The sequence below is a fragment of the Baudoinia panamericana genome, assembly GCF_000338955.1.
Source record: "Baudoinia panamericana UAMH 10762 unplaced genomic scaffold BAUCOscaffold_3, whole genome shotgun sequence".
NCBI lineage: Eukaryota > Fungi > Ascomycota > Dothideomycetes > Mycosphaerellales > Teratosphaeriaceae > Baudoinia > Baudoinia panamericana.
This window is the reverse complement of record NW_006911259.1, coordinates 1,635,781-1,655,899: the sequence shown is the minus strand read 5'-3', so window position 1 is coordinate 1,655,899 and position 20,119 is coordinate 1,635,781. Positions and strand designations below refer to the sequence as shown.

The 20,119-nt window shown below is 54.9% G+C and overlaps 14 protein-coding genes across 14 annotated transcripts; 8 read left to right on the top strand and 6 right to left on the bottom strand.

Moving 5' to 3' along the window:
- Positions 1-99: 99 nt before the first annotated feature.
- On the bottom strand, positions 100-1,483 carry BAUCODRAFT_399948 (uncharacterized protein). The gene has a single exon (XM_007676056.1). It carries the CDS (start codon positions 1,339-1,341, stop codon positions 286-288), a length of 1,056 nt encoding a protein of 351 aa, XP_007674246.1. The 5' UTR covers positions 1,342-1,483; the 3' UTR covers positions 100-285.
- An 858-nt stretch (positions 1,484-2,341) lies between these two features.
- BAUCODRAFT_31665 (uncharacterized protein) lies at positions 2,342-3,225 on the top strand. Its single transcript, XM_007675436.1, has one exon. It carries the CDS (start codon positions 2,556-2,558, stop codon positions 3,096-3,098), a length of 543 nt encoding a protein of 180 aa, XP_007673626.1. The 5' UTR covers positions 2,342-2,555; the 3' UTR covers positions 3,099-3,225.
- A 16-nt stretch (positions 3,226-3,241) lies between these two features.
- Positions 3,242-3,761, top strand: BAUCODRAFT_399912 (uncharacterized protein). The gene is made up of 2 exons (XM_007676055.1): positions 3,242-3,561; positions 3,615-3,761. The coding sequence occupies exons 1-2, from the start codon at positions 3,384-3,386 to the stop codon at positions 3,674-3,676; spliced, it is 240 nt and encodes a 79-aa protein (XP_007674245.1). The 5' UTR covers positions 3,242-3,383; the 3' UTR covers positions 3,677-3,761.
- A 497-nt stretch (positions 3,762-4,258) lies between these two features.
- On the top strand, positions 4,259-6,000 carry BAUCODRAFT_31662 (uncharacterized protein). The gene has a single exon (XM_007675435.1). The coding sequence runs from the start codon at positions 4,443-4,445 to the stop codon at positions 5,913-5,915; it is 1,473 nt and encodes a 490-aa protein (XP_007673625.1). The 5' UTR covers positions 4,259-4,442; the 3' UTR covers positions 5,916-6,000.
- A 414-nt stretch (positions 6,001-6,414) lies between these two features.
- BAUCODRAFT_573677 (uncharacterized protein) lies at positions 6,415-8,372 on the bottom strand (the record flags this gene model as incomplete). Its single annotated transcript, XM_007676054.1, has 6 exons — positions 8,028-8,372; positions 7,806-7,975; positions 7,371-7,748; positions 7,030-7,315; positions 6,569-6,961; positions 6,415-6,431 (listed from the first exon to the last, which is right to left on the bottom strand). Exons 1-6 carry the CDS (start codon positions 8,137-8,139, stop codon positions 6,415-6,417), a joined length of 1,356 nt encoding a protein of 451 aa, XP_007674244.1. The 5' UTR covers positions 8,140-8,372.
- Positions 8,373-8,782: 410 nt separating this feature from the next.
- On the bottom strand, positions 8,783-9,574 carry BAUCODRAFT_31657 (uncharacterized protein). The gene is made up of 2 exons (XM_007675434.1): positions 9,163-9,574; positions 8,783-9,057 (listed from the first exon to the last, which is right to left on the bottom strand). Exons 1-2 carry the CDS (start codon positions 9,441-9,443, stop codon positions 8,916-8,918), a joined length of 423 nt encoding a protein of 140 aa, XP_007673624.1. The 5' UTR covers positions 9,444-9,574; the 3' UTR covers positions 8,783-8,915.
- Positions 9,575-9,729: 155 nt separating this feature from the next.
- Positions 9,730-10,288, top strand: BAUCODRAFT_146301 (uncharacterized protein; the record flags this gene model as incomplete). Its single annotated transcript, XM_007676053.1, has 2 exons — positions 9,730-9,764; positions 9,823-10,288. The coding sequence occupies 2 exons, from the start codon at positions 9,730-9,732 to the stop codon at positions 10,286-10,288; spliced, it is 501 nt and encodes a 166-aa protein (XP_007674243.1).
- A 331-nt stretch (positions 10,289-10,619) lies between these two features.
- On the top strand, positions 10,620-11,334 carry BAUCODRAFT_31655 (uncharacterized protein). Its single transcript, XM_007675433.1, has one exon. It carries the CDS (start codon positions 10,736-10,738, stop codon positions 11,189-11,191), a length of 456 nt encoding a protein of 151 aa, XP_007673623.1. The 5' UTR covers positions 10,620-10,735; the 3' UTR covers positions 11,192-11,334.
- A 110-nt stretch (positions 11,335-11,444) lies between these two features.
- BAUCODRAFT_146300 (uncharacterized protein) lies at positions 11,445-12,404 on the bottom strand (the record flags this gene model as incomplete). The annotated part of the gene is made up of 1 exon (XM_007676052.1): positions 11,445-12,404. One exon carries the CDS (start codon positions 12,402-12,404, stop codon positions 11,445-11,447), a length of 960 nt encoding a protein of 319 aa, XP_007674242.1.
- Positions 12,405-12,824: 420 nt separating this feature from the next.
- BAUCODRAFT_65187 (uncharacterized protein) lies at positions 12,825-13,548 on the top strand (the record flags this gene model as incomplete). The annotated part of the gene is made up of 3 exons (XM_007675546.1): positions 12,825-12,860; positions 12,928-13,045; positions 13,157-13,548. Coding segments are annotated over 3 exons (546 nt in total), but the record flags the coding sequence as incomplete, so codon positions are not given.
- Positions 13,549-13,721: 173 nt separating this feature from the next.
- On the top strand, positions 13,722-14,116 carry BAUCODRAFT_399606 (uncharacterized protein). Its single transcript, XM_007676051.1, has 2 exons — positions 13,722-14,043; positions 14,101-14,116. The coding sequence occupies exon 1, from the start codon at positions 13,802-13,804 to the stop codon at positions 13,994-13,996; it is 195 nt and encodes a 64-aa protein (XP_007674241.1). The 5' UTR covers positions 13,722-13,801; the 3' UTR covers positions 13,997-14,043; positions 14,101-14,116.
- A 903-nt stretch (positions 14,117-15,019) lies between these two features.
- On the top strand, positions 15,020-15,985 carry BAUCODRAFT_50441 (uncharacterized protein; the record flags this gene model as incomplete). Its single annotated transcript, XM_007675468.1, has 2 exons — positions 15,020-15,233; positions 15,294-15,985. Coding segments are annotated over 2 exons (906 nt in total), but the record flags the coding sequence as incomplete, so codon positions are not given.
- Positions 15,986-16,461: 476 nt separating this feature from the next.
- On the bottom strand, positions 16,462-18,459 carry BAUCODRAFT_399677 (uncharacterized protein). The gene has a single exon (XM_007676050.1). It carries the CDS (start codon positions 18,288-18,290, stop codon positions 16,749-16,751), a length of 1,542 nt encoding a protein of 513 aa, XP_007674240.1. The 5' UTR covers positions 18,291-18,459; the 3' UTR covers positions 16,462-16,748.
- BAUCODRAFT_399686 (uncharacterized protein) lies at positions 18,439-20,082 on the bottom strand. Its single transcript, XM_007676049.1, has 6 exons — positions 19,631-20,082; positions 19,364-19,579; positions 18,945-19,309; positions 18,766-18,837; positions 18,559-18,704; positions 18,439-18,498 (listed from the first exon to the last, which is right to left on the bottom strand). The coding sequence occupies exons 1-5, from the start codon at positions 19,736-19,738 to the stop codon at positions 18,647-18,649; spliced, it is 819 nt and encodes a 272-aa protein (XP_007674239.1). The 5' UTR covers positions 19,739-20,082; the 3' UTR covers positions 18,439-18,498; positions 18,559-18,646.
- Positions 20,083-20,119: the final 37 nt, after the last annotated feature.

Genomic DNA, 20,119 nt, shown 5'->3' with positions numbered 1-20,119 from the left:
ACAATAAGCCACCCTCCGGAGACTATACATTCTTCCGTTGGGTATACTTTCGCCATCAACGCCCCCATCAACCATTCCTCGCTGTCCCTGCCGCACCTTGTTTTCGCGTAAAGCATGCATTTCTGTCAATGAGCGTGAGGCCATGAGGCATTAGTCGTATCGTATCCCGTCCATCTCCTTCGACAGGCCATCGTAACGAGCGTGAGCAACATATGCTGCGTGATATACTTCAAAAAATGTAGAAAAGAAGGGAATCGCATCTGCATCCGCGCCTGCATCTAAAGTCTATAGTGCAGCGGCGAAGAACACGGCCATGGCAGCCAAGCCGGCAGCACCCGTCTTCAGCGTGCTGGCGCCACCAGTGTACGACGGTGCAGCTGTGGTCGTTGCTGAGGTGCGAGACGCCGAAGACGGTGAAGAGGTAGTCGACGTCGAGGCGCGCGATGCTGACGACGAGGTCGATGACAACACGGCATTCACCGTAGGCGTCGACGAAGTAGAAGTCACGACGCTCGTGAGCGTTGACCGCAAGGTCGTTGATGTGATAACAGTTGTCGGGACACTGCTGGACCCGGAGCGGGAGCTCGATGTCGGCAGCGTTGAGCCCGAAGATACTACAGGCGTCGCCGAGTTAGTTGAGCAACCTGCTTGGATTTGGCCGTCGATGATCTGGCAGACCGGCGAGGCTGTCGAGGTTATGGCGGAGGAAGAGGTGGTGACTGGTGCGAACGACGTTCCGGTGACGAGTGGGACGGAAGACGTGGTAACCGGCACGATTGGTGTTGTGGAGTTGGTGAAGCTGGGTAGCACGACCGGTATGCTCGTCAATGGCGAGGCCGTCGAGGTCCAGCTGTAGGTGCTGTTCGACGGCGATGATGTAGTAACTGGGAGCACGCTGGGTGATGACGTGCCAGTGCTGCCAACTGGTGCCGTTGTCGTGATGATGGATGACGAGGTCACGGTACCCGATGCCACCGGCGTTGAAGCATTGCCGTATCCTGTCGACGAACCAGTTGGCGTTACAGCAGGTGTCGGGTTAGGGAATGGCCAAGGGTTCGACGGGCCGTATGAGTGACCGCCTCCTGGTGAAGGGACGACGGAGCATGAAGACGGATAGACCATGTTGGTCCATGTCGATGTCACGGCATCGTTGTCCCAACTTGAAGAGCCTTGCGCCGGAGAACCTTGCGCTTGAGAGCCGTGTCCTTGAGAGCCTTGAGCTGGAGAGCTTTGCTGTGGGGAGCCTTGCGCCGGAGAGCCTTGACCGGAGTGGTCCATCTGTGCGCGTACTGTTGCAGCAGCGACTGCGACAAGCGTCGCGAGGAGTGTGGTAGAGTGCATGGTCGGATATCGGGTTCGTCGCACAGTGTGGGTGTGAACTCGTGCTTCCAATGGTTAGGTAGCGACTGCGTTTCAAGCGAGTGTTGCACAGTCAAGCGAGAGGACAGCGAGCGGTGACAAGAGGACGTAAGACGGTAAGAGAAAGAGACTTTAGGCGCGCGATTGCACAGCAACAAACCTGTTATACCAGGCCTATTCCCCTCGTACCCGCCAGGAACAAACCTGAAACCACAGCCTGTCAAAAGCCTGCGCTCGCAACCTTGCTAGCCATCTGCTATCCACATTATGCAGAGAGCAGCAGACAGCGCACGCTAGTTCCGGCCTTATCAGCCCGGCTGGCGAATGAGGTCGCGTACGTTTCACCAACCATGCTTTCGCTAGCGTGGTTCCTGCCAGAGTAAGCCTTACTTGCGTTAACAGCTTGGGGTAACGGAGCGATGTTCTGTTTTGGTGTGATGGTGGTGGCGGGCGTAAGACCGAGCTTGCGGTTTGACCCTCCCAGCCACCCTCGTTGGCGGCGTTGCCGCGCGACGCTGTTCGCGATCTGTGCGCTGTTTAGAGTGGGAGCGACGACCGTTTGGTGGCGGCAGGGCTGAGCCAAGTCAAGATGCGCAACGATCGGCCCGGTAAATGATGATGCGCGTCGCGATCGTGATATGGTAGTGAAGCCAAAGTGACTGTCGTTTCGTGTGTGCTCATCAGGAGCCACTTGTGTTCCTGCAGTGGTCTCATGCGAGATTGGACGGACCGTCACCTGCAGCAGGATGATCCATCATGGGCCCCCGCAGCGGCGGCTTGCAGGGGTGGTCCGTGTGAAAATACTGCCGAAGTGGCTGGATGACGCAGGTCTCGGATGGCTGGAAGAGGTCCACTTGGTGTTCTGCAATGCTTGTATGTAGCGTGGCAGGTTATACAAAATAGCAACATTACACACAGGCTGGGCTGACAGAGGGCGGATACCAGCCCGGAGTGTTTCCTGCGCAAGCCTTGTCGTTGCCAAGCGTTACCAGGCTACAGTGGATCGAGCGATGGTTTACCAGTCGACAATCCAGTTCACGCTGGATACCATCTGCCCATGGTACCGACATCGAGCACCTTTCGTAGTAGCAGTCGCCAGCTGAATCAGTGGCAGGACGTACCTGGCAAAGCGTCGCCTCGAGAAAGCGCTTTCACAGCTTCCGCCTGAGTCCTCGGCAGCGTTCACGGTAAGATACATGCCGTATCAGCTGTATCCGGACGCATCGCAAGAAGGAGAATCGAAGTTTGATTGGTATAAAGAGTCTCGATACGGTGACTCAGACGAGAAGATGAAGATGTACACTACCTTGATGTCGGCATATGGTGTCGCGGAGGGCATCCAGTACAAGTTCGGCGGTGAAGTTGCTAACACGCTCCAAGCGCACAGAGTGATCCAGCATTACCAGGAGGCGAAAGGTCCGGAGACGGCCGATAAGATCATTAACTCACTGTACATGCAATACTTCGAAGAGGAGAAGCATCCGAGTAGTCCTGATACGCTGTTGAGAGCGACGAGCGAGGCGGGAATACCAGAGAGTGATGCCAAGGCTTTCATAGAAGGCAAAGATGAAGGGTTGATGGATGTCAAAATGTTGATCCGGGAGCAAGCTGGCAATGGTATCGATGCCGTGCCTTATATTGTGCTTGAGGGCAAGAGGAGGGATATTACGCTTGAAGGCTGTCGAGAGGTCGAGGAATATGTTAAGAACCTTAAGCAGATTATCAAGGAAAGCAGTTGATGTAGATGTGGCTCGCACAATGATCTTATTTCGTGAAGACCTGATAATATACTAGCGAAACTTTCCTTGCCTGCGACCTTTACCGGCCAGCACATCTCGCTGTTGCTAGTTGAAGTTTCTAGTTTCTGTCGGCATGTTGTGCAAAAGAGCCAGCGGACGGCGGTAGACTCAGAGCTGAAAGAGTTGGGCACAGTCTTCGTAAATAGCCTTCTTTGAACGCTGTAGGTATACGAGTATGTCTACATTCCACTGGAATGTTGATAAATATGCTCGGTGAAAGCTCGGATGTCAATTTTGAACCAATATGAGTCCACAGATTCATTCATGTTTCTGCTGCACACTGTAAAGAATGTGCCGACCTTGGGCAAGATGGCCGAGTGGTTATGGCGTGTGACTCAAGGCTTCTGCCTTATCCAATCCAATTGGAGAGCATTCTCATGGGCTTTGCCCGCGGGGGTTCGAAGTATGTCTATGGATTAATTGTCCTCTTGCGAGTATTCACTAATAACATTACAGTCCCCCTCTTGTCAAACCTTGAACCTTGTTTTTGCTGGCCGTCGACGGCGGTAATGGAGTGAAAGGGACTGCAACTTTTGAGCAGTACCTGAACATGCAAACCTATCCCCAAGCTTCACCGGGACTTTAGGCCTTGCACTAGCATTCAATATCATCTAGAAAGCTCCTCACGGACCGCCGTCCGACAAAAAGCAGCATGAGCGATCTCAAGCTCCGACCTCGCTGTTCGCCATGCTTCTGGACTCCTTCCGCCCAGCCGTCAAAAACTCTGTCGGAGACGCGGCGTTTGGCGGACTTGACAAAGCGGAGCCATGCGAGGACTTACACCCTGGCCCTGTCACTAAATGCGTTGATTTTTCAGCAGGGAGCGGCATCTTCTGCAATAAGAGTACTGTTTCGCGCGCGAAAGCAGAGGGGGCGAACGGATCATAGAAAGCACCTCTGCTGCCATTCGGATCTACAACCGAGCCCCACTTTGATCTCATCAGATCAACATCCGGATCTCAGACTGGAACGTCTTGCAACATTCGTTCCGTACGCCTCCGAAGCACCTTGGAGACCCGAACGACCTCCCAGACCTGTAGAGCTGTGCGTCCAGCTACAACGAGATTGACCATTTGGGTGATATTTACCTTCCCATTTAGCCGGACAAGAGACATCATTGAAGACGAGCACGTGTCCGAATTCACGACTGCGAATAATTAATCGACAAGACACTGCTCCCTTGTAGCTGTCAATTCCCCCAACGGACTCGTACGGCTGGGCTTGCAACGTTGCGTGAAGACTCTCGTCTCCCACGTCGCAAGCCTGCGTCTGGTATCAAACGAGATGATTCCATTACCGAGACCTGAAGACTACGATGTCTCGCCGGAGCATGGCTTCCTGTCTGCAGATCTACCGCTTGAGGGGCTTCCTGACAGCTACTACCAACCGTGGGAGTTCGTGGTGAAGAATTTGCAGGGCTTAATCCTAAGCAAGAGGCTGCATGAGGTTGTTGACCGGATGCCGGTGCTGTCGACGGACAGACTGCACGGCGAGCAACAATGGCGAAGAGCGTACAGTGTGCTTGCCTTCATTGCCCACTCATATATATGGGGTGGAGAGCGGCCAATGGAGTGGGTGCCGCCACCAGTCACAGTTCCGTTCATGCGAATATGCAATGAGCTGCAACTGCCTCCCGTTGCCACATACGCTGGTCTGGTGTTGTGGAACTGGAAGCCAATATTCGCCTCCGAGCGGATAGATACACTCGCCAACCTTGACATGATTGATACCTTCACTGGTTCACTCGACGAAAAATGGTTCTACCTCATCAGCGTGGCGATTGAAGCACGTGGCGCGCCGCTCATTCCACTAATGCTACGTGCTATTGATGCTGCACGCAGTGGTGACCGATCCACTGTCACAGAGTGCCTTTGCACTTTTGCAGAGCGACTGGACGAGCTTGGTGCCATGCTACAGCGTATGTACGACAACTGCGATCCGCATGTCTTCTATCACCGCATCCGACCTTTTCTTGCGGGAAGCAAGAACATGGCCGACGCAGGCCTGCCTAACGGCGTTATCTTCGACAATGGCGGGCCGATCAACAAGCAACGCTACGTGAAGTATAGCGGCGGTAGCAACGCGCAGTCGAGCCTGATCCAGTTCTTCGATGTCGTGCTAAGCGTAGAGCATCGACCTACGGGCCAGAAGGCGCACAACGTCCATCCTGAGTTCGGCAAGAAGAAGCCGTCAGCACCAGAACCCAGCTTCATCCACGAGATGCGGAAGTACATGCCAGGCCCGCATGCACGGTTCTTGGAGGCGGTGGGTCGTGTCGCGAACATTCGCGAGTTTGTCCAACAGCATCGCTACGACCGATCGCTGAGCGTAGCTTTCGACGCATGTTTGGCCATGCTCAGTGCCTTCCGTGACAAGCACATCCAAATGGTGAGCCGCTACATCATCATCAAAAGCCGGGAAGCCAAGAAGGAGCAGCCCGAGGCGAAGAAGCCGAAGGGTGAAACGCTAGCGACCATGGAGCTTCCCGTCCGGCCCAAGAGTGCCGCGGGTGGCAGGCCCGAGGAGAAGGACCGCAAGAACTTGCGAGGTACTGGTGGAACGTCCCTGATTCCCTTCTTGCGGCAAGCGAGAGACGAGACGGGTGAGCCGGCTGTTGACGCTTGGGCTCGGAGAGTGCTCAGTAAAGGCCGTGATAACGGGCACGAAGAGCGTAGGAAGAGTCAGATCGATAAGTGTCAGGGCTTGGCGAGTGTCTGGCATATCGATGACAGTGATGGTGGGCTGTGTCTGTATTAGACGGCCTGTGCCTGCAAAAGCCTTTGTACATACTGCCACGTTGTCGGCTATAATGAATATCATGCAGCAGCGATTTTCCGATTGACCATCCATGCATTGTGCTTGCCACTTGCTTTCCCATGCGTGCGTATCCCTGCTTCCTGCTGTCGAGTGCGTGGGTCGTGGTCTACTCTGGTACAGACGTAGATCAGACAAAACTCGGAAATAGTACGATTACGAATTCAGCTGCTTTACGCGCGGAGCAGATCAAGCTTAGGGGCAGAGTGGTCTTCAAAGGTACTTAGGCTTGCACAGATGGAACCACTACCAACGAGGCCAGCCAAGACAAGCTCAGGCACCTTACACCGCAGCCCCAGGGTGCTGTGCAGGTCGTTTTCAGCCGCCGCAACTATTACCGTAACCTGGACTCATCGCCGTCGGGCGAACCGCTTCGCGCGCTTAGGGAGCGTGAGAGGCACTGTGCCCGTCCTCGTGATGGGCTTTGTTGCCGCCAAAGTGCTCAGTGAACCAGTTGTGCTTCGTGGCGTGGTGCTCGTCGTGGCGCTCGACGGGATGCTCAACGTGATGCTCATCGTGCTTGGGCGCATTTTCGCCGGTCGAGGTGGCTCCATGCGCTGCTGTACGGGTGGTTGTGGCGGCAGTTGTGCTCGTACCAGTACTGGACTCCGTACCCGAGTCGACAGGTCTGCCGCTGGTCGTGGCACCACTGGAAGTCCGCTGTACAGCACCGAACTGGCATTTGCCCTGATCGAAGATGGCGTAGATGTTGCACAAGAAGCGGTCACCCAAGATGTCGAAGGGGAAGTTGCTGCCGCGCGACTGGCAACTGCCGTACGTGTAGCCGTTGCCAAGGTCTGCGAAGCCGAAGTATTCGGGTTCGATGGTGAAGTAGTTGCTGCCGACGGCGATCTCAAGCTTTGGGATCGAGGTGATTGGTGTATCGGTCGGGTAGACCCATCCTTGGACCGAGTGATCGATTTTCGCTCCGGGTAAGGCGCCGTAGAGAGCTGCGAGGAGAGAGTCTTCGAGGAGGCAGAGGGAGGTGCCTACAATCATCATCAGCGCTTAATGCATCACGGGGCGACGTGCAGTCGAAAGTCTAGGAGTGACGTACCAGTGTCCACAATGGCGGTGTTTCCGCTTCGACTTACAGCCTTGCCGTTGATACAAGCCGTCTCCGACTTCACTTCCCAGAACCCCTGCGAGCTATCGACGGGCGAGTACGCAGGTGTCGCACCGCCGCACGCATCATGGTCAATGTAGCCCGTGGTGAAGTAGCTGTTGCCACTCTGTCCGCTGAAGTAACAGGTGAAGAGCTCCGAGTCCTTGGGAATGTCGGATTGGCTGATCATGTTCACCATTGGCGTCTGCGCTCGAGTCGGCTTGACTGTGTTAAGGGGCTGTCTCATGCATCAGCATCCTCTGAGCAGGCCAATATGGATGCGCAAGCCTTACCGGAAAGGCCAGCCCACACAAGCCGCTTTCGGATCCTGACAAGAATTGGGAGCTGGCGGTATCTGCGAGCTCGATGATTTGGTTCTTAATGGTAATTCCACCGATGTTGATGTTGTCGGTGCCGCAGTTGCCGGAGGCTCCGCTACCATCCCCGTAGGTGATACTCCAGGTGCCATGGGTTCTCTGGAAGGTCGAGCTCTTGGAGGGATCGAAGATGCTGTTGCCGGCCGACTGTACACCTTGTTGCTGATCTGCCGGCATCTCGCTGCTGAAGACCCAGAGGTCAGACGAGCCGCTGTCGAATTGGAGATTCATCGTCTGGCCTGGCGAGCCGATCGTCACTGGTGCGAGATATTCCGCGTCGCTGACGTCTTGAGCCTAGACGAACGGTCAGCTGAAAATCAACTCGCACTGTTGGGAACTGGATGAACGTACAGTGACCTGCCCAGTCTGCCCGGTAGCAAGGTTGTGCTTGACGAGGGTGTGGCTCTTGACGGCGTAGCCCTTCTTCTTGAGGCCGACGGTCTCGAGAACGGTCTGAGCGCCTTGCTGCTCGATTTGTTGGACGACCTTGAGTGGACCTTCAATTGAGGGAATGATGCAAACTGTCGGGTCACGTCAGCGTTGGGTCTCACAGCAGAGCTGGCGAACACTTACACTTGCTCAGCACTTTGGCGTACGCATTGAGAGGAGTGGCCTTGAACGACGGGTTCTTGATAAAGGTCGTCCGTCCGAGGGTGTTGAGGTTGGTCGCCACAGTGCTGGCCATTGTAGAGTTTGTTGGAATAGGTCAAAGATGCTGTATTACTTTGAGGTATATTATGCTGGAAGCGGTGTTGGACGAAGAAGATGCGAGTGTTGGATTGTGGTGTTGAGTTGCGAGAGAAAGATGGGCAAATGCAAGATGAGAGAGAAGAGTTTGTGAAGGCAAGCAAAGCTGAGCAGCAGGGCTATTACAGGGGGATGAGTAGAGGCAGCCATGCTTGTGTGAGGTGTGATTGCTTATGCGTGCAGGCGGCAGGCTGGACAGTGGAGGTAAGGCTATGCCAGAAAGTACCTGATGCTCTCCAAGGGGCGCATGCCACTCGAATGCGCTGGATGATACTTCCTTCGATGTTGTTGAACAAAATCACGACGTTGCTTTGCCTTCGGATGAGTCGCAATTCCTATCTGAGCTGCTTAGGACTGGCGCCTTCCGTGCAAAGAACAGACTTGCAAGAACAACCGGGCAGAATGGTCGATTATAGGGCGGGAAGCTACGCCTGAGTGGGACCGATGGTTTCACAGTATGCCAAGCAGCAATCAATCGCACGAACATGCACGTAATCGAGCCTGATACCATCGGCCAATCTCTCGAGCAATGGTGTTGTCGTACATTGATAGACACGCCTGGAGGGGATCTCTGGTGATTATGTGCTTGAATAGGTTAGAACCTTCTGGTTACTGCTATTGAACATCGCTGCCTCCAGTTAGCATTCGTATGCTGCCAAGACTGCGCCACCCTGTTGTTACAATGCCACCCGCAATGCAGTTGACCGAATGAGCTCATGCGCCCTTTCCACCTCTCTCATCTTGCATGCCTATCACGACATCGGGTGCTTCCGGGTGATCTTTCTTCGCTCGAGCAGTGCTGTTGCGCTCGTCCGCCTGCCTCACAGCCTGTCCACCGGTATCTTCTGCCTTCGCGCTGCGAATAGCGTCAGCGTACGTCCAATCCTTGGGATCAATGTCGGGACCGAAGGCCTCACGACCCGTCCGCAGGTTGAGGTAATAGGTAGGGTGGTCAACATACTCTCTAGCGCGAGTGGCCTCGTATGACTGAAGATTTGGGTCTTTCTTGTTGCCCTTGTCAACAGCATGCTCTCTGCTGGCGCCCTCTCCCTCACCGGCCCCAGTGTCATGCTGAGTGCCGCTGTCGGTCACGGCGTTTGGGTTTGATGTGCTTGCTCGTTGAATACTCGAGACCGCGAATTGTCTCCTTGGCAGCTGTGCAAGTTTCCGATGGCGAAGACACTGCGTTGCTGTCAGGCGGCGGTAGAACGTCAAGAACTCGGACGGTGATGGAGAAGTCATGACTATGGTGATCGAGACTAGAGTGCGTGGAGTTTGTATGGATGATGTGTAGGAACTGGCAGAGAGCGAGTTTGAGCTGTTAAGCGTGGTGAAAGCACAGTACCGTTGCTCATGCAAACTTGACGCATGCTGATGATCAATGCCATCATTGAGCGCCTTGCCTCGGCGGCGGAGGAGGTGGCTTGTGGAGGCGGCATTACCCGCTCGGCAGATTTGCCAGATCAGATGTGAGAACGGCATCCACAAGACTACAATCGAGCAATGTAGAGATCGAAGACGCTTGAGCATGGCGACCATCGATCCTGACTTCCCGTGTTCACTGTATGCCACTTAATGCGGCGCTTTAAGCATAGATGAGTCTCTGACAAACGCACGGTAGGGTCATTCATATCCCCTTCCCAACCCGTCGTCTTGCCGAAGCTGCTCTACGCTCGCTGGCTGTTGATGAGGAACTTTCGCCGCTTGTCAAACGCTCTTTCAGCCTCACAACTGTCAACCAAGATAGCGCAGCAGACGCAATAAAGGACTTGACCATCTCCAGCAGCAGCGGCTCTAGTGACTCCAAGCAACTGGATGCAGCAACCACATCGAAGAGCGCCAACTCCGGCACCTTCGGCGACTTCACCGACGACGAGTCGAGGAGAGTCCTCCGTGTAGACTACAAAGCTTCCACAAATCGCATGCTCCGCGTCGCGGTCAATGGCTTCTTCGAGTCACTTGGCGTCATCATCCAGGTTATGGAGGAGCTCGACACCGATGTCTTGCACGAGAAGGGCCTCGAAAGCCTTGAGGGTGCCCAAGGCATCGAGCAAGGCATGACTGGAGTTGCCGTGGCTGGAGTGTGAGCCAACTAGGGCTAAGACACCTGCTTTTCGAAAGCACGTAATCTGGCTCATAACGTTGCACAATCGAAGCGATAACATTCAATGGGCGGCGATCCATGTGATCACTGAAGTCCGTCTGCATTTATTGGTACACCGGGGACTACACCGTCAAAGTGGCTGCAGTCACAGTGGTCATGCTGCACTTCTTCACTGCCTAAATCATGCACACAGTGATAGCTCGCCCGACACGAGCATCAGAGGGGCTGTTTCTGGATACCGCCGGTTGTTCTTCTACTCTACTCTGCTACACCGGCGCTCTATCGCCTTCGTCAGCCGCTCTGGGCAAGCTGTCCTTACTGGCTTGGCACACACTCGGCATATCCCACATTTGACTCCAATACCCCATTGTTCAGACTTTGACCATGTGTCAATGGATGGCGTACGTCTTGTTAATGCCGTGAAGCTCCGATGGATCGGTTTGCTATCCACCCGAGGCCTGCAGTGCGGTCGCGGCTGACAATACCCAGGGCAACCAGGCATGCTTGCGGCCATCCGCGAACCCGGCAGAACGTTGCCCGATGTCAGCGGGCTGAGCAGACACAACGCAACTGTCCAGCACCGACACCGATCGCATACGAGACGAGATGCCAAGCATGCAAGCTGTTAAGGCCGCAGCTTGGTAGCTGCATGGTCACCGAAAAGGTGATAGCACTGCCCATTCGTCCAAGCCTGCAGAACTTTATGAGGCATCTCAGCGAGTCCGCTGTAGTGACTTTGGAGCAGGAATCGAACATCGATGCTGAGAAGCGAAAGTCCAGCGCTGAGGTCGAGAAGGTGGAGCATGTCGGTACTCTAGTGGCGAAGTCTGCACAGTCAAGCACAGAGACTGGAACACAGACCAAGCATAACCCAACACTGGCATAGCTGAGATCCTGTTGCCGTGCCAATAGGTTGTGAGACGCATGTCTGATTGGCGTTCGGGGCATGGTAGCGGTAATGGTATTGACGATAATGACCACAAAATGGATGATGTTTCTCATACCGACCAGCTGTGATCTCCCGCCTTCTTTGCTGGCGCCATGCTCAGTTTCGGATCGTTAAGATCGACGAGCGCGCACTTGCAGTGGTGGCCAACACAGCACCTCATGAAGTATTGATGCTTTGCGGATGCATACGCTCAATCGGTGACTTCCGCCACAGCAAAGTAGCCCTTATTCTCCACTACGCCTCGATTCTTAACCACAGCCGTATATTTTACCACCCATTGCGGCTGCACTTCGCCAGTAATGCCAGAACTTTGCACTTCGCCATCCTTGCTCTCCTCGCCATGCAGACTTTTCCGCTTGTCGCCAGTCTTCGTCGGCTCCGCAAGCACACTCGCCCCGTGCTCGCCCGAGCCCAACAAATCCCGCACCGTCCCTCGTGGCAGGATGTTCGAGCAGTCATTGTGCACGAGCAACTCCACGCCGCGGCTCTTAGCCAACGCCATGAGATCTTTAGGCACAGAACAGCAATCCCGGAGGTTGATCTGGTCCACAGACGGTTTGATGCGAGTCCGGTCAAGCAGAGCAAGTAATCTGTCGTGCCCGAACTCCGCTATGCCCAGTTTCTTGACCAAGCCTTCGTCGTGCAGTTCCTCGAGTGTCTTCCAGGCTTTAATCTGTGCTTCCAGGCGCTCGGGCTCGGCTTCAATAGGACCACGGGTAGAAAGCTTGTCGGGACAATCCTCTTGTTCATCAAAGTAAATACCTGGAAAAGAGACGATGAGCAAATCCACGGATGGCATGTGAAGCTCCTGCAAAACGAGATCTAAAGCTTCTCGGGTTTGCAGGGCACGGTTCCCGGTCGATGCGCCGGGTAGATAGAACAGCTTAAGGGTGATGTCGTACTGCTCACGCTCCTCCTGTAACGCGGAATATGTGAAGTCTAGAGCAGGCACCTCCAAAACATCGCCTTTCTGTCGAGTCCAGGTCTTGTAGCTTGGCTTAGTCGGTGGAGGTGCCTTCACGCTTCCATTCGGATGTCCATTGGCTGGCAAGATTGCATAGCTCGCTTCGAAGTTGGACCGGAGCGAAGCAACCACCTCCGCATTGCTTTTGGACTTGGTCGGGCGATGGATGGACGAGCCGGCGCCCATGATATTAGAAGTACACAATAATAGCTTCATGGTGACTGATCACTTTTCTTCGCAAGTACGGATGCAAGTTGAGTACGCAAGAAGCCGACCCTCTTTCTCTATCCTCACTGCAGGGCAGGCATGGTCAGTATGCTATATACATGAAGGCAAGGAAGTGAGTGTGAAAACTGGATGAGGGACATCTTCTAACAAAGCATGTGCGTACTGGTTATGCAGACGAGATGCAGTGATGAAATGCACGATGCGATGCCGCTCCGCTCGGCACTTTTGATTGAAGTGGGGCGGCTTTTTTGTCCTTGGGGTTTCTCTTTGGCGTCGAGGCTTCACGCAGTTCTCTTGCCTGGAATAGTCGCACAAAGATGGCCATCAGGTACCACATCTACTCCCTTGTGTAGCAAAGCGGCATGGCTAACACAGTGAAGATACATCATCCTGCTCTCACGGCAGGGGAAAGTTGTAGGTTCCACCAGAATGCTCACTACTACCGGGCCAAGGCACAGGCTGATGAGCACACGACCAACAGCGCCTGGCCAAATGGTTCACTACACTCTCGCCGAAGGACAAGGCAAAGATCATCAAGGATGTCTCGCAGCTCGTGCTGGCACGTAGGACCCGAATGTGCAACTTCCTCGAATACAAAGGTAGGCTCGGTCACCCACCCAAATGTTCCCCTAGTGTGCTTTCTTATGTCCAAATTGTTGCACCTCTCCCAACGTCTCGGTTGTGCTGCTTCAGTCTAACATCCCGTGCAGACACCAAAGTAGTCTACCGCCGCTATGCCTCCCTCTTCTTCATCGCCGCGACGGACCCGACGGACAATGAGCTCATCACGCTTGAGATTGTGCACCGCTATGTCGAGCAGATGGACAAGTACTACGGCAACGTCTGCGAGCTCGACATCATCTTTAACTTTCAGAAGGCGTACTTCATCCTTGACGAATTGCTGCTGGCTGGCGAGCTGCAGGAGAGCAGCAGGAAAAACGTACTGCGGGTGATTGGTGCCCAGGACAGCCTCGAAGATATGGAGGTAAGCGTTTCAGTCACACTGGTTCCCTGGATTGTTGACGTGCATTCTACATCTTACATCTTGCCGTGGTTCTCTTATTGTACCATCATTGCTGATGCCCTCGCCTTGTATTTCTAGGTTGAGGACGATTCTGTTACGAAGATTGGCTGAGAGATGCACACTCGATCTATTGGACCTACTCGTGATTGCCCGCCTGGCCTGCGAGCTAGACCGTGCTAACCAGATCATCCACATCTTGCAGGGTACCGAAGAACTCGAAAAGTCACTTCGCGATTCGGGAATGCTTTGATTGAGGCTGCCTAGTACCTAGCTAAGAGGGAAGAGTATGCTCGCCATCGTATAGCGCTTGCATTATGTTGCATCGGCGTTGATGGCGTTCAATGGGTTATACCCACGCGGCAAGCATGATGAATGGCTGTTGTTTTCGAAGCTCGCCGCCTGCAATGTATGGTATGATCGAAGCCCTCGCTTCACGCAGGGCGGACGCTTAGATGCGTCCTTTAAACGTTCGACAAACACTTCGACGTTGTTTCCGCGCTCCCAGGGGGCCGCACTCCCATCCTGAGCGGTCACTTTGGTCGTGCCTTCCTTTTACGTGAAGCACAACTCGATGTAAGTTCCTTCGTGCTTTTACTCGTTGCGAAGGTGCTGAATATTGTCTTGTCATAGCAACTAATAAGTGTTGACTTTCGCTCTGGTACATCCCTCTGCCATTGTCACATTCACACGATCACGAGACAAGGGCGGCTCAGAGACAAGCAATCATCCGTGGGAGGCGTGCTACGAACACAAACAGGTGTTGGCTGAAGCTCTCAACAGCTGCCATCAGCACGAGCCAGCTTATCTTTCCCCTATTGGACGCTGATTGATGCGAACAGCTGCAGCTCCCACGTGATACAGGGTCCACGCCAAGCAGCCGGCCAGACTCCGCGCCCGGCGCATCCCCCATCTGAGCTTGGAAGCCAACCTCAGCGGGATCGCTGGCGGAGTTCGTCATCACAACAACTCACCATCCTTACTGCACCACTGTCGCCATCAACGCACAACGTACTCGAAACCGATTATGTCCGCACAGACAATCTTCTGAGCCTGCTAGGCGCGCGCAAGCAGCGTCTAGTAAACACGGTCTTCGCGACTCACATCGGCTTCCGACGGAGGGAAGTATAACCAGGCAACCTGCGAACATATCAGCCGGGAGGAGGCACGACGAGCGCGAAAGCGCCCGTCATCGTGGAAATCGCGACAGATAGGGTCTGTTGCTGGTCAAGACGCGAGTGCGACCGACGGAACTGCGAGTTCCGGGCATCGTTTCGCTAGATTTGTGCGGAAATACTTCAAGTACGGACGAGATCTTTCCCGAGCGTGTGCGAATGATATTGCGAGCGTCGAGATGAAGGTACATTAGACGCCCTAGGCGTGCTACAGTGGCCGCGCGTGGAGAAGGGGCGCTTGGCAAGCTCGGTGAGATCCGTTGAGAGCTTGCCGCGTCTCAGACTCGTGATACGCATCAGGTTCCATCACAGGAGTCTCCACGCGCGGCTACTTTGGCATGCAGCCTCCTGACAGCGCGCAGATACTGACAGTCTCGCAGTATTTACCACTTCGCGATACCGACATTATCTCAAACGCCCTTAACTTCTCCACGTCCGACTGTCATGTAATTGGAGGATGTGATATCTACACTACCAAGGCTGCCGGAAGCGACAAGAAGCTCTACAAGAACATCGAGAACGATCTCGAGTCGCAATATGCTACGCTTGTCCGACTGTCGGCTTCGCTCAGTCCGCCATATCGCTCGGCCGGTAGCGACGATGGCAAGAACGGCGGGAAGGACCGTCGAAGCAAGCGCAGCCGAACCGCAGAGGCGCCGGAGATTGATCTCTCGAGGGACTCACCCTTCGGTAGCCTAAGCCAGATTACTGCTCGCCGCACCTTCGCCTACTTGATTGCCACCCTGAATGCATCGCACCCGGACTACGATTTCTCGCACTTCCTGCGGCCCTCAGACTTCCGCAAAGAGCTTAGCCTTAAGAGCGTTATGCGCGTAGTGGACAGCACGCTGCAGAATCTGCGCCCGAACAAGCCTGCTTTCTACCTTGCGCCGCCCGTACTGTCGCGCTCCGCACCGGTCATCGCTAACAGTGTTGGCAACGAGCTGTGGAGTCCGCGTATGTGGGAGCTGCTTGACAAGGAGATGGGTTTGCGCGCGTGCGAACGGTACAGCTATGTACCTGACGATGATCCTTTCGAAGGCGAGACAGGCGGCAGTCTATGGGCTATGCATTACTTCTTCTTCAACAAGGAGCGAAAGCGGGTGTGCTACCTTCATTTGCGAGGTCTGAGTGTGATCAGTCACTCGCCGGTGCATGCGCCCGTAATCACTCGCTCGAAGAAGCTGGGTGTCGAAAGGAAGGTCTCGAGTGTTTCTGTCGGCGACGGCGCGGGCAAGCGCGCTAGTTATTGGCTTGGAAATAAGGTGCTGCAAGATGACATTGACACTTCCGGCTATGGCGACGATGACGATGACGAGATGTTGATTGCTGAGCCGGGTGACGATGAGGTAGAAGAGGTTCCGCATATGGACTTAGATGAAATTCGCAGTGACCTTGTGGATGGGTACTACTCGTACGACGCGAATGATGCGGACGAAGATGGTTACGATGACTACGATGACTCTTATGCGTACTCCGCAGATCAAGTGCGCCGCATGAGCGAAGAAATTGGGGAGGCAATGGAGATGTGAGATGTTGCAAGCATCACGGCGGAAGAAGAGCATGCAGGCGAAGACGTTTTCTGAGCGCCTGTATAGGGTGCCGAGCGATTACGAGATGAATGTGCTAGTGGGCTCACGGCGTTGTGGGAAGAACGGAAGACTGCTCAAACTTGGATTGAGATGACCTGTTGGAGACTGCTCGGTTAGCAGCCTGACATGCGCGCTGAGCGGCTGGTGGCGCAGCTCGCTCGGCGTTTGCGTGCCCTTTTCGTACCCTATGTATAATGATACCCGGGAATGCATGTGTTCAAGTCCTGCTATGACTACAACCTCCTCGCTCAGTGAGTGCTTCATAATGGTACATAGCCGCTGTCCCCAGCGCCCTGCAGTACCCAGCCAGGTTGAAGCGTAGCCTTCGTACGGTCTGCCCGGCCTTCAAGCTTGACATTCTCCAGCCCGTTCACACCGCTCTCCACCAGATGCAAGCAGTCGAAGGTTGTGAGCATCGTGAAGATAACTCCACAACGCCCCAGTCAACCCGCCCTATCTCGCTCGTTCCCACGGCCAGCCCGTTGTTGATCGCTTGCTATCATTGCAGAGGAGATCACATACCAAGCTGCTCCAACATGTTCCCGAAACGACCCCGAGGCGCCAGCGCGTTCTCCCTCCCGTCCATCGCCTCGTCAACAATGGCCTCGCAGTCGAACACGTTGAGCGCCGTCCAATCAGGCCCAATACTCAGGTTCTCGATAACCAATCCTTCCAGCCTCGGAAGAGCCTTGCATGCCTCCACCAGCTCCTCCCACATCGAGCAGGACACCGTCTCTTCCTCCGGATTGAGTCCCACAGACGCAACATCCGCCATAACCAACCCCACGGCACCCATTCCGCCGAGATTCAAACCGTACAGCTGCACCGTCTCAAGCGTGTCGGCGTGCCGACACAGGAAAGCCGACAGCTCCGAGACCTCCAGCCACAGATCCCGCAAGGTGAGGTTGCGAAGACGATCGAAATGCGCCTCTGGACCGACAGCTTTGGCCAGGGAGATGACGGCACGCCAGTGGTAGGGCTCGTCAAAGTTCCTGACGGCGAAATCTTGAACGCGAGCCTCGATGCGCAGGTCGAGCGTCTCGAGGCCTTTCAACAAACCAAGGTAGGCGGGCAGGCCGTTGCACCTCGCGACGAAGTCCGACAAGTTCGAGGTTCCAAGGGTCGCACAGCGAAGGGTGTCACTCATGTCAAGCTTGACCTCCTTGACGTTCTGGAGCGCGCTGCCTGCTTTGGCCTTGATGGTGTCGCCGCCAGCCTCAACAAGACCATCCCAGCTGAGGAGGATGCCCGGTATAGGGTACCAGTACAAGAGCGGTTCCGTGCACAGATTGGTCGTAGTCTCGACGCGGAAGGATTCAATTTGGCGGCCGCTCTGCATCAACGCGAAGAAGATGGTGCGTAGGGCGAAGTTGTTACGCTGTACAGTGATCTCACTAGGCGCGTAAGGGTAAAGCGAAAGCGCTGCAATTGGAGGCGGCATTACATTCGTGGTCTTGAGGCCGAGGCAAGCGTCTCCGTCCCAAAGCGCCCTGTGCTTCTCCGCAAATCTGGTGATAGCGATGTGCCGCAGGCGAGGAAAGGCCTCGAAGCCAGCTGTGACTTGCTTGCAGAGCGCAAGAAACGAGCCGTCATTTTCGTCGCCGATAATGGCCATCTCGTCCGCTTGGAGAGCGAGGTATCTCTTCATAGCCGTCGCTGCACTAGAACTGCCTCCTAGTTGCATCAGAGTCTGTTCACCGGCATCGCTATATCCGAGCCACTCGGCGCAGCTGCGGAGTTCGGTTTCTATTGCGCAAGTGCCACCGATGCCACCAGACGGATCGATTGTGTAGTGAAGCGTCTCCCATACAAACTCTGTCACACCTTTGGCAAACTTCGGGGTCTCCGCGACACGCTTCAGGCGACGTAGATAGCGCTTGCGAAGACCGACGGTAAGAGAGCGGAAGAGATGCGGCGACGCGTTCTCCTCGAAGTAGTAGTTGATGAGACGAAGACTTTGGATGGCAGGAGTATTGAGGTGCGGAAGGATGCAATCGAGTAGGTCGGGGTTGAGGAGGACTTGATGGGACGCGGACGGGAACATGGGGTTGGCCATGGTGGAAGTTGTGAGCTTGGTGATGTTGTTGTTGGAAGGTGAGTTACTGATTGATTTCGAGGCCTAATCGGTGTATGTGACTGCGACTGTGCTGGGGCAAGAGGCTGGATGCGGCTGTTGGTGATTGGAAACTTGTAGTTACTGCGACGTCTGATTGAGTTCTGGATGATAGGAGTAGAGACTGAGACGCATCGCAAATTATAAGCAACTCGGGCAACATTAGCATTGTGTTCTCTCGCTGCGGTCAATACTTGCACTCTGTTCCTACATTGTGGTCAACAAAGAACGTTCCCCGTTGACAATTCTCAAGGGCGAATAAAGAAAGCGCAATAGCGTTATGGGTTCCAAGTCAGCATTCACCGATGGGTGTTACGGTCCAGACTCGGTCGGGATGAAGCGTAGATTGTACAGTACCTGCAGCGGTCAATTACTCCATGCTATGCTCTTTCCCACGAAACGCCCAACATGTTCATACAGACCGCTTTCACTCATGATCTCAGACCGAGCAGGAAATTGCCACCCTGTCCGCTCTTGCCGTCTCCATGACCTGCTCCGCCACCAGGCAGATACGTCACGTTCGCATTCTGTGCCAACAGCTGCGCGACATCCTTCTGCGTCTCGATGCGTCGAATCTGGATCAAGCCGTCTCCAGACTTCTCCACAGCTCTGCTAATTACCTCGGCGGCCTCGCTCTCTCCCTCCGCGCGGATGACGTTTGCTTGCCTCTCCTGCTCCGCCTTCTCGACTACGAATCTCGCCCGCTCCGCTTCTTGCTGCGCAATTTGCTTGTCCTCGACGGCTTTCGTGAATTCGCGGCCGAAGGTCATGTGAGTGATGCTGACATCTTCCAAGGCAATATTGAAGTCGTTGGCGCGCTTGAGAAGGTCGGCACGGATGCGGTTGCTGACGGCTTCACGCTGGGTGATGAGCTCGGCGGCGTCGAATTGGGCGACGACGGATTTGAGGACTTCGTTGCCGATGGAAGGCAGGACACGCTCGTCGTAGTCTTGGCCGAGATTCTAGTCATGCCTGCATTAGCTGCGAACGATCGCCGGCGGACGGAGAAGTTGTACTTGATAGATCTTGGGCAGCATGCCCACTTCTGGTCGATGCAGTACTCGAAGCGTCAAGCTGACCATCTGCAAATCCTTGCTGCCAGTGGTGGTGCTGATGCTGCGGGGCTTTGTCCGGACATCGTACATAATCGCTCGTTGTAGCCATGGAATGAGGAAGTGCGTGCCTTCGTTGATGACTTGGTCGTTGACTCCTCGTACGCGATCGAAGATGACCTGCAATGCAATTAGTACCCGACCAACAGCAGACGTCTTTCATGTTCATACTGCTCGCTGGCCACCCTTCACATCGTACAGTGAGGCGCTGGCAAGGGAGAGTCCAATGGCGCCAGGGATGGCCCAACGATAGAGCTGTGTCAGCGCGTTCGCCGCCATGTCGTCGCCGTGATATGCTTGTCGGGAATACTGAGATGGCGACCACACGCAGTGACGATGTCTTCGCTATGCGCGAGCTTCATCCGCGGCATCTTCCGTCCGCCGACATGCCGCTCGCTAGCGTCACAACTTCACAGCTCCCGTCCAGCACGAAGAAGCATTGCAACCACTCATTGACCGTTTCACCTCACCGCAAGGCCATCAAATACACTCCGTCAACACGATGAGGCCATCCCAGATCCTCCGCGCCGGCGGGGCAGACCGGAAACCAGGCCGTACGTCGCACACCACCCCTACCGCACCGCTTCACCTCCCCATCATCCACTAACACAATGACCACTCTATAGAATACCTCGGCCCATGGGGTGCGCTCGGCAGCAT

Bases quoted from the DNA above. Each gene is read 5' to 3' on its own strand.
- BAUCODRAFT_31655 (XM_007675433.1), top strand. From the start codon at position 10,736: ATGGATCGGTTTGCTATCCACCCGAGGCCTGCAGTGCGGTCGCGGCTG.
- BAUCODRAFT_31665 (XM_007675436.1), top strand. From the start codon at position 2,556: ATGCCGTATCAGCTGTATCCGGACGCATCGCAAGAAGGAGAATCGAAG.
- BAUCODRAFT_31662 (XM_007675435.1), top strand. From the start codon at position 4,443: ATGATTCCATTACCGAGACCTGAAGACTACGATGTCTCGCCGGAGCAT.
- BAUCODRAFT_399912 (XM_007676055.1), top strand. From the start codon at position 3,384: ATGTCAATTTTGAACCAATATGAGTCCACAGATTCATTCATGTTTCTG. The intron at 3,562-3,614 runs GTATGTCTATGG...ATAACATTACAG, and splicing joins TTTGCCCGCGGGGGTTCGAA to TCCCCCTCTTGTCAAACCTT.
- BAUCODRAFT_399677 (XM_007676050.1), bottom strand. From the start codon at position 18,290: ATGGCCAACCCCATGTTCCCGTCCGCGTCCCATCAAGTCCTCCTCAAC.
- BAUCODRAFT_399606 (XM_007676051.1), top strand. From the start codon at position 13,802: ATGGCGTTCAATGGGTTATACCCACGCGGCAAGCATGATGAATGGCTG.
- BAUCODRAFT_399686 (XM_007676049.1), bottom strand. From the start codon at position 19,738: ATGGCGGCGAACGCGCTGACACAGCTCTATCGTTGGGCCATCCCTGGC. The intron at 19,310-19,363 runs GTACAACTTCTC...AGGCATGACTAG, and splicing joins TGCTGCCCAAGATCTATCAA to AATCTCGGCCAAGACTACGA. The intron at 18,705-18,765 runs GTATGAACATGT...TGACCGCTGCAG, and splicing joins ATCATGAGTGAAAGCGGTCT to GTACTGTACAATCTACGCTT.
- BAUCODRAFT_31657 (XM_007675434.1), bottom strand. From the start codon at position 9,443: ATGACTTCTCCATCACCGTCCGAGTTCTTGACGTTCTACCGCCGCCTG. The intron at 9,058-9,162 runs GTATGTTGACCA...CGCTATTCGCAG, and splicing joins GAGGCCACTCGCGCTAGAGA to CGCGAAGGCAGAAGATACCG.
- BAUCODRAFT_399948 (XM_007676056.1), bottom strand. From the start codon at position 1,341: ATGCACTCTACCACACTCCTCGCGACGCTTGTCGCAGTCGCTGCTGCA.